Source organism: Thermobia domestica, chromosome 7 (assembly GCF_964235325.1).
Source record: "Thermobia domestica chromosome 7, izTheDome1.hap1.1, whole genome shotgun sequence".
Classification (NCBI taxonomy): Eukaryota; Metazoa; Arthropoda; class Insecta; order Zygentoma; family Lepismatidae; genus Thermobia; species Thermobia domestica.
In genome coordinates, this window is record NC_137460.1 from 288,076,148 (window position 1) to 288,094,070 (window position 17,923).

Genomic DNA, 17,923 nt, shown 5'->3' on the forward strand with positions numbered 1-17,923 from the left:
CTCTAAGCTTTAGAGTAAAACCATGCTTTAAAAAAAAAAAAAAATGCCCACAACTAAATTGGTACACAATTATGAATATTAAAATCTAAATGTGAGTAAGGTTCTTGTCCCAAGAATAAACAGAACAGCGTTTTCAGGTTCAGTGTATATTACTGAAGATATTTACAAATATTAATCCTCTAATCTAAATACAGATACCTCCGTTGCTCTAGTTTGAATAATTAAATAGAAACAATACAGTTTTTACGTGCAATTAAATCGTCAAAATAACTGTAAGTCGGTAATAAACTATTGTTTTCATTTTATGTATAATACGCTGTTATGTAAATTAACAAAGAATTAATAAAATCACATACCGTAGCGTATTGTGTTCTCTGTAATCGTCGATTATTTCGTTCGATATCATTCTGACGTCTTTTTCGATACGTGCACCTTGAAATACTTGTTGAGTTGCTAGTAACCAACTGGAATACTATTTCTTGATACTCCATAAGTGTAAACAGTCTTCAAACACTAATGGAATAGACTGCAAACAATTTAAGTTAATGTTAAAAACACTAGCGCATTGAGTGTAAACAACTTCGTTATTTTCATATACCACATAGCCTTCATACAGTACTGCCACTATTTGTGCACTTCCTACAACAGTATGAAAAATTGTTGAGTCAGTATAAAGTCTATTATGAAAATTTTTGAGGAAACATGCAATGTTTTGTTCATGGAACTGCCTGTAAAAGGCTGTCAGATTTTGACAGGTATTATACAGGCGCCTGTTTGGGCGAAAACACACGTAAAAAAATATTGCAGGCACATTGTCTTCAGGTGATATGCATGTCAAAAAAAAAGAATTGAACTTTTGTTGGAAATGTTGCACGGAACACGCGTTGTACAGAACCTGTACATTAAAATGAGAACATGCGATGTACATGTAGTCACTCACATGCAAGTAAATGGAGAGAATATGTGCATGTAAAGTACCTTGAATGGATTGTTGATAACATTCGCAATACAATAAGAATGAAAAGTACAAGGAAGGTGCCTGTTTATCAACATGTAATATACATGTGTGACATTCGCATTACATGTATTATCGTATAGCATGGAAAACGCATGATGTAGAATATGTTATTTTACATTTATCATTTTCGTCTACATGCGAAGTGTGAAACCCCTACGTGCAGTGTACAGGCAATGTACAGGTGAACGGGAACATGCAATGATCATGATTGCCAATAAATGGATTAAATAGATACGTATGGTGAACAAGGTGGATTGGAGCTAAACATTCACGTTATAGGCATAGGAGACATACAATATTCAGGCACAAGTCTCCAATTCGACATTCGCTATGCAAAGTCCTGACACATGTATAATACATGGTACTACAACTTTATACAATGCCTGTATTATCTCCGTGTACATGCGAAGTGTGAACCCATCTATATGCAATGTACAGGCAATGTGCAGGTAAACGGAAAATGCAATGATCATGATTGCCAATAAATGGGTTAAACAGGTGCATGCAATGAATAAGGTTGATTGGAGTGAATCATTAATGTTACAGGTGAGGAAACATGTAATATTCAGGCACCAAGTCTCCAGTTTGCCATGCACATATGCAAGGTTCTGACACATGTATAGTACATTGGAACAGAATTGGACACATTGCCTGTAACATGCAAAGTGTGAACTCACCTACATGCAGTGTAAAGGCAATGTACAGATGAATGGGAACATGCAATGATCATGACTGCCAATAAATGGATTTAAAAAATACGTGTAGTGAGTAAATAGCTTAAACAGGTAAATACGATGGACAAGGTTGATTAGAGTGAAACATTCACGTTATAGGCGTAGGAAACAGACATTAAGTCTCCAATTTGACATGCCCATTGAATTGATTTTGAGTTTAACGTCCCGTTCAGCAGCGAGGCTACACAAGACGTGGACCTACTGATTAACGTGGAATCCGAATCACATGAGCTCCTGCAGGGAATCGAACCCGGATCTCCTACGCCATAGGCGCGTACGCTAACCGCTTAGCCACGAAGGAGCTCTTTGAAATGCACATATACAAGGTGCTGACACATATATACAAAGGCGTGCGCAGACCCTTAGATTAGATGGATCAAATAGAAGTATTACTCCTTAAAGTATGCAGCGTACATTGTAGTAATCGGATTTGAATTTTACACATTTTATATACATGGAACGTACATGTCTTATGCGTGTCCAACAGCTGTTACACGCAAATTTCATGTACACTTAATGCGATGTACTTTACATGTATAATTCGCTAACACGCCCACTAATTTGCTAACACCTGTATTTCACGTGTATTTAACATGTCAATTACATTTTTATCAAATGAAAAGCAGCTGTCGTCAGATCCTCATGAGGTAGCTTATATGTAAACTACATGGAATATGCCGGTTACGTACATGTCTTTCCACTCTCTACATGTCGTTTACACGCATTTTTCACGTTGCAAGGTTTCAACTCTATCAACATGAAAACTACTTGTTTCCGTGCAATGAACATGCAATGATCGTGAAAAAATCCATACCTGTCTCATGCGTTTAAAAGTGTTCCATTTTCAGGCGCATGTATAGGCGCCTGTAAAAATATGCCTGTTTATGCATGTTTCACAAGCGCCTGTAAACCACCTGTATTTTCTGTCTGGGGTATGAGAAAAATGATAAAGTTTATACTTCTTTATTCGAAATGCTGCTCAGGTTAATAATATAATTCCAACTTTTGTTAAGTGAGTAGTGATCGTGATTAAGATCTGGTTCTACAGCCCTAATAAAGAGAAAAATGTAACTAAACCTTTCAACTTTCGAAGTAGTCTTATGGAGTAATTGTACCTTTTTGATCGTATTCTTTGATGTAGATAAATGTTTGGATAACCCTAACACTGACAGATCATTATCCTTAGCATGTCTTAAAAGTTTTCTAATCCTAACTGCTACATTCGTTTTGGTCATTCCAGTGAAGTTTTGAAGGCATTGACATGTCACTGAGTAAATTCCTGAAGAATTTTAATTGTTCTCATACTAACTTTTGTATCCTGTAACGTTGCCTTCTAATAACGATGAAGATTTGAGCGCTACTTTGTAATTATATTTATTTGCAATTTTCTGAAGTCTATACGAATGTTTACACCATAATGGTATGAAGATCCATTTTTACTTCTAGTATTTACTTATTTATTTTTATTTCCGCAGTCATCAGTCACGGATAGCCGAAAAGCGGCAGAACAATATGTTACCAAAGGCAACACCAGCAACAGAAGATCTACGGCTTACTGAAGATTCAAAGAAAGACAATCTACTGCGACTGACTGTCAATGTAATAGGCACTCAACATTTACATTAGCAAAATATCTCACCATTTTTTTGAAATCGTATGATAGAAATTACGAACAGATCATCATCAATTCATACCAGTTTAGCAATGTTCTCGAGAAAATAACCCTGAATCCAAAGGATATACTTGTCAGTTTTGATGTCACATTGCTCTTCATGAGGGTGCCTTTGAAAGCTACATTAAAACTACTGGAAAACCTTTTTCTAGAAGATATATTCACACTTTTTAATCATGTGCTTATCACCAACTAATTTCTCTGTGACAGAAATTGCTATAAACAGATTGATTGCGTCTCCATGGGTGTACGTACCCCTCTCACTAGTTACTGCAAATTTTTATAAGGAATATTTCGAGCAGACAATGTTGATGAATGCCTCTTACAAACAACGCTACTGGTTTCGCTACGTTGATGACACCTGTTTACCATGAAAAAAAAACAAGGCGGTGTGCTTCTGTTCCTGGACCTCTTGGTATACAATTGGCGAATGGGAGATTAGGAGAGAAAACCAACCCCACACAGATTTATAACTCAATGCCAATTTCTATCATCACCTGGGGGCGCGATTGCTCAGTGGTAGAGCGTTCACCTTCGGTACTTGGGATCCCTGGTTCGATCCCAGCTCGCGCTGTGTGGACTGAACAAACACCGTGCTCGTGGGTTTTCTCGGGGTTCTCCCGTTTCCTCCCACTTTCTTCATTCCACCATTTCACTCATTTCTCATCATCACCGTCTCCTTTAGCCTAACCCGCATAAACGTGGGACGTTAAACTTAAAGATTTCATTTAATTTTTTCTATCTTCACCAGTTCACAAACAACCAAAAGTATGGATGCTTATCCACAGAGCACTTAGGATCTCGGCTAAAAGATACATCGATGTAGAAATTAGCCTGGTCAAACAAACAAACGTTGCAGAACAACGGTTATAGTGCAACACAAATCAACTGAACGATTAATAAACATACTAGGAAAAAATTAGCACAGGACGAGAAGGATGGGAACAACCTGGGACTGGAGAAAGATGAAGAAAAATCAAAAGTAATGGTATACGGTATGTTAAAGGGTTGAACAACAGAACTGGGAAAGTACTGAAGAAATACAAGAGTAAACCGGTTTAAAATCCTATCAACAAAACACAGAACACGCTGAGAACCATAAAACATTGAGTAACTCACAGCGTGTCCGAAATGGATGTGGCAGTGTATAAGGAGGACCATATAAACCAGGAGAAATGAACTTATTCCATATTTTAAGAGACATGAAATAGAAAGATCCGTTGTGCTAAACATTCCATCCAACATGGACACCAAACACACTTTGACAATACAGAAGTATTTTATAATTGCAGTAACTACCATGTAAGAAGCCACTGAAATCAGGAAACATCCCAACAACTTCAACAGAGAAATGAGATTCCAACTAAACTTCACCTGAAATACTTTTTGAGGATCAAAATGTCAATCAGAAGATACGACAAACACCAACCTGTGACTGGTAGACCAGTTCAGCCAATCAGACAGAGGTAAATAATGACCAAGGGCGCCGATTTCTCTGTAAATTTGGAAGGGCCCATTCAGATGCAGAAGGCATATATATGAAGATTTTAAAACAAATTGCACTTAAATTATGCCAACTATTGTACTAATATATACAATAGGGGCCCACATGAGCTTTGGGGGAGTCCGAACCCCCTCGCCCCTTCCCCCCAGGATCGGTGCCTTGATAATGACGACCACATATAAATACCAGTACCCATTTTTAACCTTCCTATTGGTCCTAAGTAGGTCAGCGAAACGATCGTCAGTTGAGAATTATCTAGACGCACAGGACGAATAACGTGAAAACGTCAGAGAGAAATGTTCAACAATTATCGTGAAAGCTCAAAACAACCAACTTTCTTTAATTTTCTCAGTATCTTCACTATGCTGTTTCTAAAATTTTAATGCTTGTTACTTCCATTTTCCCAGCATGCTTAAGAACAACTTTTTGTAAGTCTTAATTTGTAAACTTCTTATACTTGTTTCTCTACTTTATCTTCTAAAGAAAGTAGTCTATACCTCTAAGGAGAAAATTCACTCAAATATTATTGCTAATCTTGAACGAATGAGCAGATATCTTGTAAATAAGAGAAATTTGATGTTTTAGGTTTCCTAAAAATACCTCTCTTTATAATGATATCTAAGAAATTATTTTGATTGTTCTTCTCCAATTCATTAGTGAAAATTTATATTATGAGGCATCTTGTATTTAATTTCTAGAGTAGAATGTAGTTTTTATCTTCTCTATATATATACACAGCGGACTCTTTTTAATTCGAACTTGGTTGATTCGAATTATTGGATAATTCGAACAAAAGTTTATTCCCCTTGAAGACTGTATTTAAAACAATGGTATCGTGGGTAAATCGAACTTTTGAATCTCCTGTCTTGGATAATTCGAAGTATTTACAGTGGAAAAATTGCAGTGTTGAACATATTGCAAACAGAACAACGCAATTTCAACTGGTTTACCTTTATCTGTTATCTTATCGAGAGGTGACCGTGGGAAACAGAAAGCTTTGTTTGCTGGTACAGTGGAACCTGGATAATTCGAATTTCTGTAATTCGAAAACTTCTTTATTTCGAATTTTTCTCTTGGTCCCTAGAATTTTATATACAAACAATGCTAAAAAAAATCATGGTTAATTCGAATTATAATCTGGATAATTCGAGGTTTTTGCCGTGTAAATCTAAAAGGAGGTCAAGTCATCGGGTCAGATTTTCCAAGAAACGGATGAAGATGCGTACTGTAGCAGGCTTTCCGTCCCGCCCGCAGACTATTCAGCTTGAAGGTCATCGCACCCACCCCTCCACTCCTCTCCCAGCACGTACACCAATGCGCTGGCCGGCCGCCTGTTTTGTTTAGCACACGTCTCTACTGCTCATAAATCACAATAGTGGTACTTCCCGACACAGTTCAGTAGTGCGTATATCGTCGATGGTGGTTTGTTTTGACATTCGTGAAGGTGCAGTAGTGTGCGTATTGTCATCTGTGATTCGTTTCGACATTTGTGATTTCGTCTGTGTTGTGTGAGCTCGTGTATGATGGCATCGTCGAAGCGAACCTCCAAATCTTTGACTTTGGAGGAAAAAACAGTGCTAGTGTATGTACGTACGTATTACAGTACAGCATTTTACTTCATATTGTATTAACTTATGTTTTTTCTAGTTTTACAATGAGTGTATGGTACTTAAAACACTTATTATTAACTCCAATAATGGTCTTTATGTTAAAACCTGAAGTTTGATTGTTTATTTCGACCATTTACAAAAACTTTTCTAATTCGAATTTTTGTATAATTCGAATTTTTCTACGGTCTCTTGAGGTTCGAATTATCCAGGTTCCACTGTACTACCTCCGCTTGACTCCCTTCGGCTGTAGAGAATCCACAGAAGGTGGTTGGTATGTATCTCTCCTTGTCCTCAATAACCTGGAAGTGTCCATCCCTTCTGTAGAAATGTGAACGACCTTCAACCCTGTCTTTCACTAGCAAATGACTTGCACGAGACATTTGTGCAATTCTTTTTAACTGAAGTAAAAGCAGTGACAAAAAGGTAAGCAGATTCGTTTCTGATCTATTGGCGTGCATTATGCACAATGTCAAATCGCGGCGCTTATTCTATTTCCTTACGAAAATGTTGTGCTTTAAAGGTAAGGTGCATTGCATGTTAATTAGTTTATCACATACAGTACAGTTATTAATTCCTTGATTTTACTCTAAAATTATTGTTTTTGGTTTAAATAAATATGGTTTCAAAGTAGAACTAAAACCTTCATTATTATTAGAAAGCAACGTTACGGGATACAAAACTTATTATATGAACAATTACATTTTTTTCAGGAATGTACTCAGTGACGTGTCAATGCCTTCAAAACTTTATTGGAATGACCAAAACGAATGAAGCAGTTAGGATTAGAAAATTTTTAAGATACGCTAAGAATCATATCTGGCAATAATACATTTTTAAAAAAGTGCACAAATAGTGGCAACATTATATGAAAGCCATGTGGTATTTGAAAACAAAGTAGTTCTTTGTAGTGTATGCGTTAGTGTTTTTAAGTTAATATTATTTTTTATTTTTATTTTTTTTTTCAGTCTACTCCGCTATTGTTGGAAAACACTGTTTACATTTGTGAAATGGTAAGAAATAATGTTTTAGTTGGAAGAAGAAGACACAAGATCAAAAGTGTAGGTTACCAGCAACTTAACAAGTAATTCGAGATGCACGTCTGAAAAAAGATGTCAGTATGACATCCAAATGATCAACCATTAAAGAAAACACAAATCTGCTAAGGTACGTGATTTTATGAATGCTTTATTAAGTCGTCATATTGCCTGCACGCTAGCGATATCTCATAGCATGAGGCAGGCAAGCGATAGATCCTGTAGTGATATTAGAGCCACGCAGGCAAGCTATAGGACATATAGCGACAACTAGTAGCGTAATGAACTCAGCTCACTGCCTTAATAAATATGCCTGTAACTACAGTGACGAATTTCTGGTCATCTTAAAGTTGATTTATTCACAATGTTCTTAAACAAGAACAGAAGAAATATACTGAAAACTATTATTTCTACTTTTTCCTGCACGAAAGGCGCATTATTTCTCGTCCATTCAAACAGCATCGGCACTCGAAAGTAGCTGTTATTAAGAAAGCGAGTAGGAAGAATACTTAAAAAAAAAACAAAGAAAGAAAAAACAGGAAAAGATGAAGTCGTTGATACGAAGAAACGAAAGGTATTATTAAAATTCCATCACAGCAAAAACAAGACGCCATTAAGCGACACTTTTCATTACATCAATGAATACATTTTTATCTTTGTAATTGTTTATCTTAATCATAAATCTCACAGAACATGTTTTAGACAAACAGTTTTCATGATAATTTTTTTCTTGGAATTTGTCGTAACACATTTCACATTATAGACTTTTTTTTTAATAGGTTAATAGCTTCAATTCAGTTTGGTTAACTAGTTAACAACTCCGAGAAATCCGGCTAAATCCGTATCTTCCCCACAAAACCATTATCGCGCAACACCGGTTTGAATGCAAGAACTTTGGGTCCAGAAGTCAACGCTGTATCAACCACGCCCACAAATTTGTGTTTTAAGTTAGATGAACTTAGGAAAATATTTCAATCATCTGCAACATGATTATCCTTCATTCAACGTAACACGTACTCATCTGTTTGCTTTACTAGTTTCAAAACCCAAGGATTTTGGCGAAACACAAAGACAGAACACCCACATATGGATAAGACGGGGATTGCATTTACGATTTTTTAATACAATGAAATTATCAAGATATCAATATTAAAACAGAAATTGCATTTCATGGAACTTGATTACTCCCACAGTTCCCTGGAAATATTTTACGATTATTTGAATCACAAATTCTAAACGTCCATTCTCGTTCTCTCAATTGACTGCTATTTTCCAAACAAAGGAATCTAGTCTTTGTAACATATTTTTGGAAAGAAATACTAGCAAGGCTGTCCCTATGAGTGACACGCACTCCAATCTCCAGAAGAGCTTTTGTGTTCTCTTCTCAAAAGCTGCTTTCCAGTTACAAAATTTTTAGACGCCTTGTCTGATAAAATTTTGAGCATTTCGTATTAGCATTGAAAAAGAAATAAGCAATATTTTTCTTTTTTAACTTACGAGGCGTTGGTGATGAATGACTACTAATAAATACGTACCTACAAATGTATAACAAGAAATACTGCATTATATCCACAAAGTAAAAAATAATCTTTGGTACTTGTATCAAATATTTAATGATGAAAGGTCCGGTCAAATTAGTCCAGGTATCCATTGACTAGTGACAGGGTGCGAAATCCCGGGGGGGACGGGAGGGATTTCCCCCCCACCAAAAATTTTACACTTGTGTTTCCCCCTCACCAAAATCTGTAAAGGGGGACATCTTAATAACAAAATATAAGTAGGTCTATAATGAAAATTTTCAAACGAACAATAATTTTAAATGCATGCTGTTTTAAAAAACGTAGTTTATTTGTAAAAGGATCAGGTGTTAAACTTTTTCGGTTGTTCGGTTGTTGACGAGATGAAGACCTTTATTCTCTAGCGTACCAGTTGCATGCAAAATTGGTAAAATTTCTCAAACAGATTGTTTTTCAATTTCAGTGGACGAATCTACAAACAGGCTTGTGGATAAGCACTTGCTGTTATATGAACATATGTGGACGAAGAAAATAAACTTTGTCGTTTTTATAAACTAGTGCCTGTAGAAAATGCCGATGCAAAATCCCTTGAAGAGAAAATTATTCAAGCATTTTCCGAAGATGGCATAGATATTTTTAATCTTAAAGAAAAACTTGTTGGGTTTAGTTCGGACGGGGATGCAGTGTTTACTGGGAGAAGCGACGGTGTTGCTGCTCAAATTAGAAGAAATGTCAACCCGTGCCTAATTAGCGTACACTGCATAGCACATCGAATTGATCTTGTTTCTGAAAGAGTTTTTGATGTTGTGAATGCTGTTCACAACTTTGAATGTTTGTAAGGCGAACTTCACAAGGTGTTCAGTAAGTCATCTACATCTGCAACACTTAAAAGTATCGCGACAGTCACAGATGGCTCAGGACTGCTGAAAATCAAAAGATTGTTTCACTCACATACGTTGGATTTCAAATGAGAAGGATGCATTATTTGCAGTCTTTACATAATTTTTCTTGTATAATGCAATTCCTACTTTTGTAGTATTAAAATACTGACCATTTCAACAGAGACAGTTTTAAACTGAGTGGTATTTACAAAAAAAAAAAAAAAAAAAAAAAAAAAAAAAAAAAAAAAAAAAAAAAAAAAAACCTGCCGGGGAAAAAGAACATTCTATTGCTCGGTTTTCTTCTGGATATTGCGTCCATTCTTTCTAATAGTAAATCGATGCAAAAGGAAACAGTTTCGTACAATGAAATAGAGAAAAAATGGCCCTACAATCCAAGCTCTGAGAGAAATGCGTATGAAAGATGATGTCTACCAAAGTCTTTGTAGAGATAAGTATTTAGTGCACTGCAGACAAGCATCTGATACAGAGAGTGATGATAGTGAGTTTGATCAAATAAGGGGGCAGGTAATCCAGGGTTTAATAGACGAGGTGGAAAGAAGGTTTCCTTTTAATGATGTGCTAAAGTGCTTTTCAATGTTTGAAAATAAAGATAGCCTGAGTCGTTTATACGGTAACGTAGACGTATATAAAGCAGCTTAATTGTTTGGATTGAATCTTGATACTGCAGTGTCAGAATGATTTGGTTTGATTTAGTTTAACGTCCCACGGTTATGCCTGCTAGGCTAAAGGAGACATGGACCTACTGATTATAATGGAATCCGAATCACTTTGGTCGTTCAACTGTATCCCAACGTGGAACCAGGGACCACGCTAAGTCAAGCGTGCTAGCCAATAGACCAAGCGGGGTTCTACAGTGTCAGAATGGAGAGAGTACAAGTCAAGTTCTAAGTCGGTAAATGATTTTCAAGTTCTTAAAGCCTTAACGCGGAAAGTTCGTTCTGTGCCATTATCAACTGCTGCCTGTGAACGTAGAATCAGTGTTGTTCATCGAAAGAAACCGTATGTTGGCGAGTACCTTGAAATCTTTATTGATAATTAAACTCAGTGGGTTTCCTTTAAATTATGGGATGCTATTACTGCTGCTCATACGTGGATTTCTTCTCGCTGTCACATGTTCAACTCTCGTTACACACGGAAAGAAAGTGAAGTTTAATCTTAAAAATTTTCTCTAATGTAAGATACGATTACGTTATTGCAAACTATATTTTAAGTCTATAAATACAGTAACACAATCATTCAATACTCTTATTATTGTGGCTATCTTCGGCGGTCTAGTGGCTAGCACGCGAGCACCATCTTCGGTGCACGGGGTCCTGGATTTGATTCCCGGTGGGAGCGCCTTACAAAAATTTGAACGATTACCGTGGTTCGGATTCCACCTTAAACTGTAAGTCATCATCTCATAGCCTCGCTGCTGAAAAGGGTCATTAAACCTAAATCAGCAAATCAATCTTATTATAGTGTTTGTGCTTTTATTTTCTAAAGTTTAACGTCCTACGAATATTCAGTAAGGCTAAGGAAGACGGTCGTGATGAGATGAATTATAAGGGTGGGTTAAGATAGTGGAAGGAAGCGGGAGGACCCCGAGAAAAATCCCACACAATTGTTTGTATACCACAAACAGAATTTGGTGCGAGCTAGGATCCAACCATTGATCCCACGCACCTGAGGTGAGCGCTCTACCACTGAGGCAACACGGCTTTTTGTTGTCTATCAAGTATTTGTATTGAAATCATATCTGTTATTTATAATAATATATTGTTGCTAATAATACAATATAGATACATAGTATTATTTAGACTTACAAAGGTGACCGTATATCTGAATGATCAAACTGAAACACTACGTACGTAGCGAAGAAACGAGAATTTCATAAAAAATAATAAAAACTATACTCTGACTCTACAGCTAATGAGGATCTATGGTTGGCCAGGTGGAGCGCTTCAAGTTAGTAGTTCTAATGCTTGGTTAGGACATCGGTTCTCAGGGACTATTATTTCTGAATTATAAATCTCTACTGCTATTTTCGTGAATGTAGTCTTCAATATGATGGTAAACACAAGGGTACTGTGCTCCCACGAGAGTCTAACCCTGGACCATACGCACCGAAGTGCAGTAGATAAGTTACCAATTTTGGGTAAATGAATAAATAACATTAAAGTATTTTTAAATAACAATGACGACTAGTTTGAACATTTATTATTATTATTATTATTATTATTAGTAATAATAATAATAATAATAATAATAATAATCCATTAATATTTTAATTTTTTGGAGGCTCCACGAAGCATTAATGTGGATCGCTGAACTCCTTCCCCCCCCACCATTTTCAAATGATTTCGCACCCTGCCAATGCATACGCTGATGTGGAACTTCATCAGTAATTTTCATAAACTCTCTGAACTAAACCTCTTTGCAAATTAAAATACAACATAATGAAAACATGGAAACTAAAATATAAGTAACTGTATTATAATTTTTTTTCATTTGTATGATAAGCTACCTTCACTTATTACAGGATAGGAAACTCCGATAAAATTAAAACGAAAAAACGATTGTAATTATGGTGAGTCCAAAATAAGTTTCCGATTACATTGTTGATCCAACTGTATTTTTGGATGATTCGCTAAGACGTTATTCCAGTGCATAAGCGAAAAACAGAAAATGCGCACAGATGGAGAACATAAGCTTGTTACATATCCTTAGTGGGAAACATATACATTCCAAAAACAAAACAAATTGCCAAATTTTAAAGCAAGCACTCAACCACATCTGGCATCGTCTTAAAAAAAAATAAAAATAAAAATAAAATAAAAAAGGAAAAATGTCTTTAAAATCATCCTTAGTAATTCAAAACTATTTTAACCGTTAGAAGAATTTCCTGATATATATTCCTCTGGTTCATTTTCTATACATTCTCTTAAATTAGTTCTTTTTTTGTTTTCTCAGTCTGAAATCCACCAATAAGATATTCCTTCCCGTGGATCTCGTCGCATAATGTCCGGTTAACTAGATACGACATTCATGCTTTGTACATCCAAACTATGCTATTCATGAGCAAACACATTTAGTAACCGAGTTAAAGAAATTAAAAGAGTATTGACGGTTTAAAACTTTACCTATATTTTCCATTTCTTGATTATCGGAAGAATCTTCGTTATAAGCTGAATTAGAGGGCTCAACGCAAGCGACTTCTACAGAATTGCTTGCAAGTTCATCTAAAATAAAAAAGAATTTCCCTGGGTTAAACTAAAATGATGTTCATAAATATTTCTGCAACATTCTTAATATTGATTTGAACATAAAAACAAACATATCGAATCGAATTAAACAGAACAAAAACACCACCACCATCATTTAACTTCTCTGATATTACAGTAAGTTGAGTCAGTAATGTCAAAAGTAAAATCAAATGCTAGCGGACCCGATGAAATATCAATTTTTATTATAAAAAAGATTTCGCAGTATGTGACATATGTACCGCAAGCATTAATACAGGTATATTTCCTGAAAAACGTAAAGACGTATTTGTAAAGTCCATAGCGAAAATCTCCTTTTCTTCATTGCACACAGATTATAGATCTGTGAATATAACACCAAGAGTATCAAAAAATTTAAAATATATTATTCACGAGCGGATAAGTATGAATGAATGAATGAATGAAAATGTCTTTATTGAAGCGGGCGAGGTTCAGCCATGGCTGCTCTATGTACCACCTAACCCTTGTCAAAAGAATCTATATATTAAAATGCTACAGTACGAGTTAAGAGCGTTTTTTTTTTTTTTTTTTTTTTATAAGGTAAGGAATTAGGTTTGTGAAATTTCTTTAATCATTTATTCTGTTTATTCCATCATATTTGGTTTCATATTAAAACAAACTAACCCCAGCCATTAGAGGGTTACGCCCTCTCGTTGGCAAAGGTTTTCAAAACATGTTGGTGGTGCTAATACATATACAATAGATGGTCTAAGTGCAGTGCAAAAACAACAAGAAATTGAAAAAAACACGTAAAATTAGTGTGGAGAAAAGAACAATATATAATACAGTGCAAGGTATCATATTAATAGTGCAAATATACAAATATATATATAATTAAAGAATAAACGTAATTGGATATATCATATTTAAACAAGTATGATAATGATATGAAGTGCATTGACGTCACAACCACATTGGGAACATTAGTTGAGACACATGAAGGTTAGATCTTCTGTCTCGGGGCGACTCGAGACTGATGTAAGACGTAATGATAGCCCAATGTTAGTGATGAGTGAAGAACATGTGCTAAGATGGAAAAATATGAGGTAGATGATCTCTGACGGTGTAAATGCCAAAAATTGCTCTCTCTGCAGCGTCCAAATTTGTTGTCTGAACATAAAGTGTGGTGAGGATGTTGAGCGGTGAGTGCTGATATCGAAATGGAGCATCTGTACGGGCATCAACTCTTAACGTATCAAGATAGAGCGGATGAGCGTTTGTAACGCGGGATTGAATGTATCTTGTCCGGAGTGTAGCAAGATGCTCGAAAATAGTTGGAAAGTCTATATGTTCGTAGGTCATGTAATTTGGATATGGTAGTCGAATCCGATATGCCAGGCGAATAACATGGCGTTCATTAATTGCTAACTTCTCGTACAGTTGAGGTGAAGCATGACACCAGGCAATGTGACCAAATGTGAGAAGAGGTCTAAGAAAAACTTTGTATGTCTTTAGTAAGACATCCGCACTTAATCCCCAGGTCGTGCCCGTAAGGCGGCGTAGAAGATTTAATCGAGTTGATGCTTTTTGCGCCAGTTTTTTAAAGTGAGGTTTCCAGGTGAGTTTGGTATCGAATACCACACCAAGATATGTCGCAGAGGCGGTTGGCCGAAGAAAATGTCCGTCAACTGATACACAAAGATTAGTAGGATTTCGGCGTACTTTAGTTCTACGTTTAGGTGCAAGGAAAACAAGGGCTTGTGTTTTCTCCGAATTTACAGTTAATTTCCACTTCCTGCACCAGATAAGAAAATTGTCTAGTGTCAATTGTAAGCTTCTGCTGATCTGAAGCATAGTTTTCCCAAGTGATAAAAATGCTGTGTCGTCAGCATATTGGAAAATATAGACATTAGGCGGTGGTCTAGGCATATCTGAGGCATATAAGATATATAATAATGGACTAAGTGCGGGGCCCTGAGGTACGCCCGTATGAGGAAAAACAGGTCTAGAGAGGGTACTTCCTATTGAAACATACGCTATTCGATTACTTAGAAAAGAGTAAATGAGACGGATGTAACAAGTGGGTAGTTGGAGTGACTGTAGTTTGCGTAGCAAGCCATAGTGCCATACCTTATCAAAAGCTTTTTCTAAATCCATAAGGACTAGACATGATGGAAGAGCTTTATTGTACTGATTAGTAAGGACAGTAGTTAGGCGTAGCAATTGGTCGTTAATAGAAAAGGTAGGTCGGAAACCTGCTTGATGTATTGGTAACATATCGTGTTCTTTAAGATAAACATGCAGTCTGTTGACGAGAATCTTTTCAAATAATTTACTAAAGACAGAAGTTAACTGAATGGGCCTGTAGGAAGAAACATCATGAATAGGCTTGTTTGGTTTATGAAACATGCACACCTTTGAGACTTTCCAATGTACTGGATAATAACCAGTGTTAAGTATGGAATTATAAATAGATACTAGCAAAGAAATAAATATAGGTGGAGATTCTTTCATCATCCTGTACGAGACACTATCAATTCCTGGTGCTGTGTTACGTTTCCGTCGGAGAGCGGAATGTAATTCGAGAGCAGTGATTGGTCTGGTAAGAGGATGATTAATGTCTGTTTGATGTGATGTAGAAGGTTGTAAAGAATGTATTCTTGAAATATCAATGCGTTCGCTCTGGCATGGAGACTCGGTTGGAGTGAACACTGTTTGCAGTTGGTCTGCGAAAGCATTCGCTTTATCTGCATCTGAAAGAAGTGGAATATTATTGATATGGAGCGGATATGTTGTAACAGTGTTTTTTCCCGTTAATTGATGAAATTTCTTCCAGTAGCGGGTAGGATGAGCCTCGTCTCTCAGCTTATTGCACGCACTTATCCAGTGCCTCCGTTTATATGCAATGAGATAGTTTTTAACTGCCCGTTGCCATTGTCTGTGACAATGAAGATGTACCTCGTTTCCAGTACGATGATACTCTCGAATGTGCTGCCTTGCACGTTTTACAATGGCCAGATATTGAGGCGGTAACTTTGGTCTGTGTGGGTAGATTTTTTCCTCAGGAATGGATATTTGAGCATTTGTAGTTAAGGTATCTGTAAGCCGTGAAATAGTGTGATACAATTCAGGTTCGGTAGTTGGTGCTGTGAGAGGTCTGATGTCTTTTTCAATGGTTGTTCTATATGTATTCCAATCAGCTTTATCATAGCGTTTAACAGTCCGAAACACTGGAGTAGTGTGACAAAGATGCCCCTTGTTGAGTGTTAGTTTTACTGGGCAGTGATCACTACCGATTGTGTCAAGAACCTGTATTGTACAGTCACCGACTAGATTAAGTGATGATGTAATTACAACATCAGGTGTTGTTTGACTACTTTGCCGGGTATGACTAGGTAAGTCATGGATATGCAAATGTAACTGTTGAGTTACGTAGTTCATAAAATGTTGTTTTTCCCGGTCGCTTCAACTATGGATATTGATATCAGCCATAATGACGACATTTCGAAAGTTTTGGGCAATATAATTGAAAAAAATCGAATGGGATTGGATGTCTCGGCCGAATATAAATTGTAGCAACGTTTATGACGATGGAGGGAAAGTAAACTGAGAAAAGAAGATGTTCTGGATGATTCATACAAGCCTGTAAGTGATATTGTCTGAATGGTAATTTTGGTGAGAAACCTATTGCAACTCCACCTTGAGCTCTGGCAGCAGGTTCTCTATAGTCATGTCGGTGAAGGATATAACCTGTTAGGCGTGCTGTGATATCAGGTTTGAGCGAAGTTTCATTAAGAGCAAAAATATCAATTTGTTCCTCGAGTAAAAGATGCTCTAAGAGGAGTTTGTGTTGCTGGAAAGATCGTATATTAATAAATAAGAAATTCATGACTACAAGCAATAACGATATAGATTTAAACAATAGTTTCAAGAGGCGCGATTTGAAAATGAGCATATTGTCTTGAATAAGTACCATGCATATTGATGTTAAAGAACGACTTTGCAGTGGCAGTAATGGTGCGAAGTATATGATCGCGTTGAAATGGCATCACGTTCTGGAGCACTATGGTCAGATAACGAAGAAAATCTTCGATACTGAGCGGATGTAGGATAGATTGGGCTGGAGGTGTTGTTTTATCGCTACTTCGAATAGGTGCAGTAAACTCTGGGCGAGTAGGTTCTGCTGAGGGCTTAGCCTTGCAACGGTAGCTGTAAGTGGGGTGCGCCTCTCCGCAAGTGGAACACTTGGGAGGTTGTTGTTGATTTTGACACAACCTAGTTTCATGTTGGTTGCCACAATATCCGCATCGCGGTTGATTAGGACAGTTGTTAGTAAAATGAGAGTTGTAGGATTGACATCTCTCGCACCTAAGAGGTACTGGCCCAGGAGTTTTAGAAGGCTCAACTCTATGGATTTTCTTATAAATAGGGGCACCATGCGCCAGAAGGTAATCAATAGCCTGTTGGTTTTGTGATAAAACGCGAACCATATATGTCGGTCCGTTATTGTTTTGTATGCGTATGCATTTGTCAATGTTGATGCCCTCTTGAACAAGTTCTTCGCGCACTTCGTCGTCCGTGAACTCTGGGAGAACACCACGAATAACGACAGATAACATTGGCAATTTCTTAGGAGGTGGTGGTTGTTTCGGCCTAGAATCTGACTTTTTTGATAGTTTTGCGTTTTTCCCAAAGATTTCGTAAGATGCTTTATTACGTAAATAGGTTC

General features: G+C 36.7%; 1 protein-coding gene across 2 annotated transcripts in view; it reads right to left on the bottom strand.

The window, feature by feature from the left end:
• The window catches only part of LOC145691010 (uncharacterized), a 150,530-nt gene that overhangs the window by 24,420 nt on the left and 108,187 nt on the right, over positions 1-17,923 (bottom strand). For both annotated transcript variants that reach the window (XM_081766509.1, XM_081766510.1), the window contains exon 7: positions 13,114-13,212. In XM_081766509.1, the coding sequence (XP_081622635.1) occupies positions 13,114-13,212 (99 nt within the window). The remainder of the gene's footprint in view (positions 1-13,113; positions 13,213-17,923) is intronic.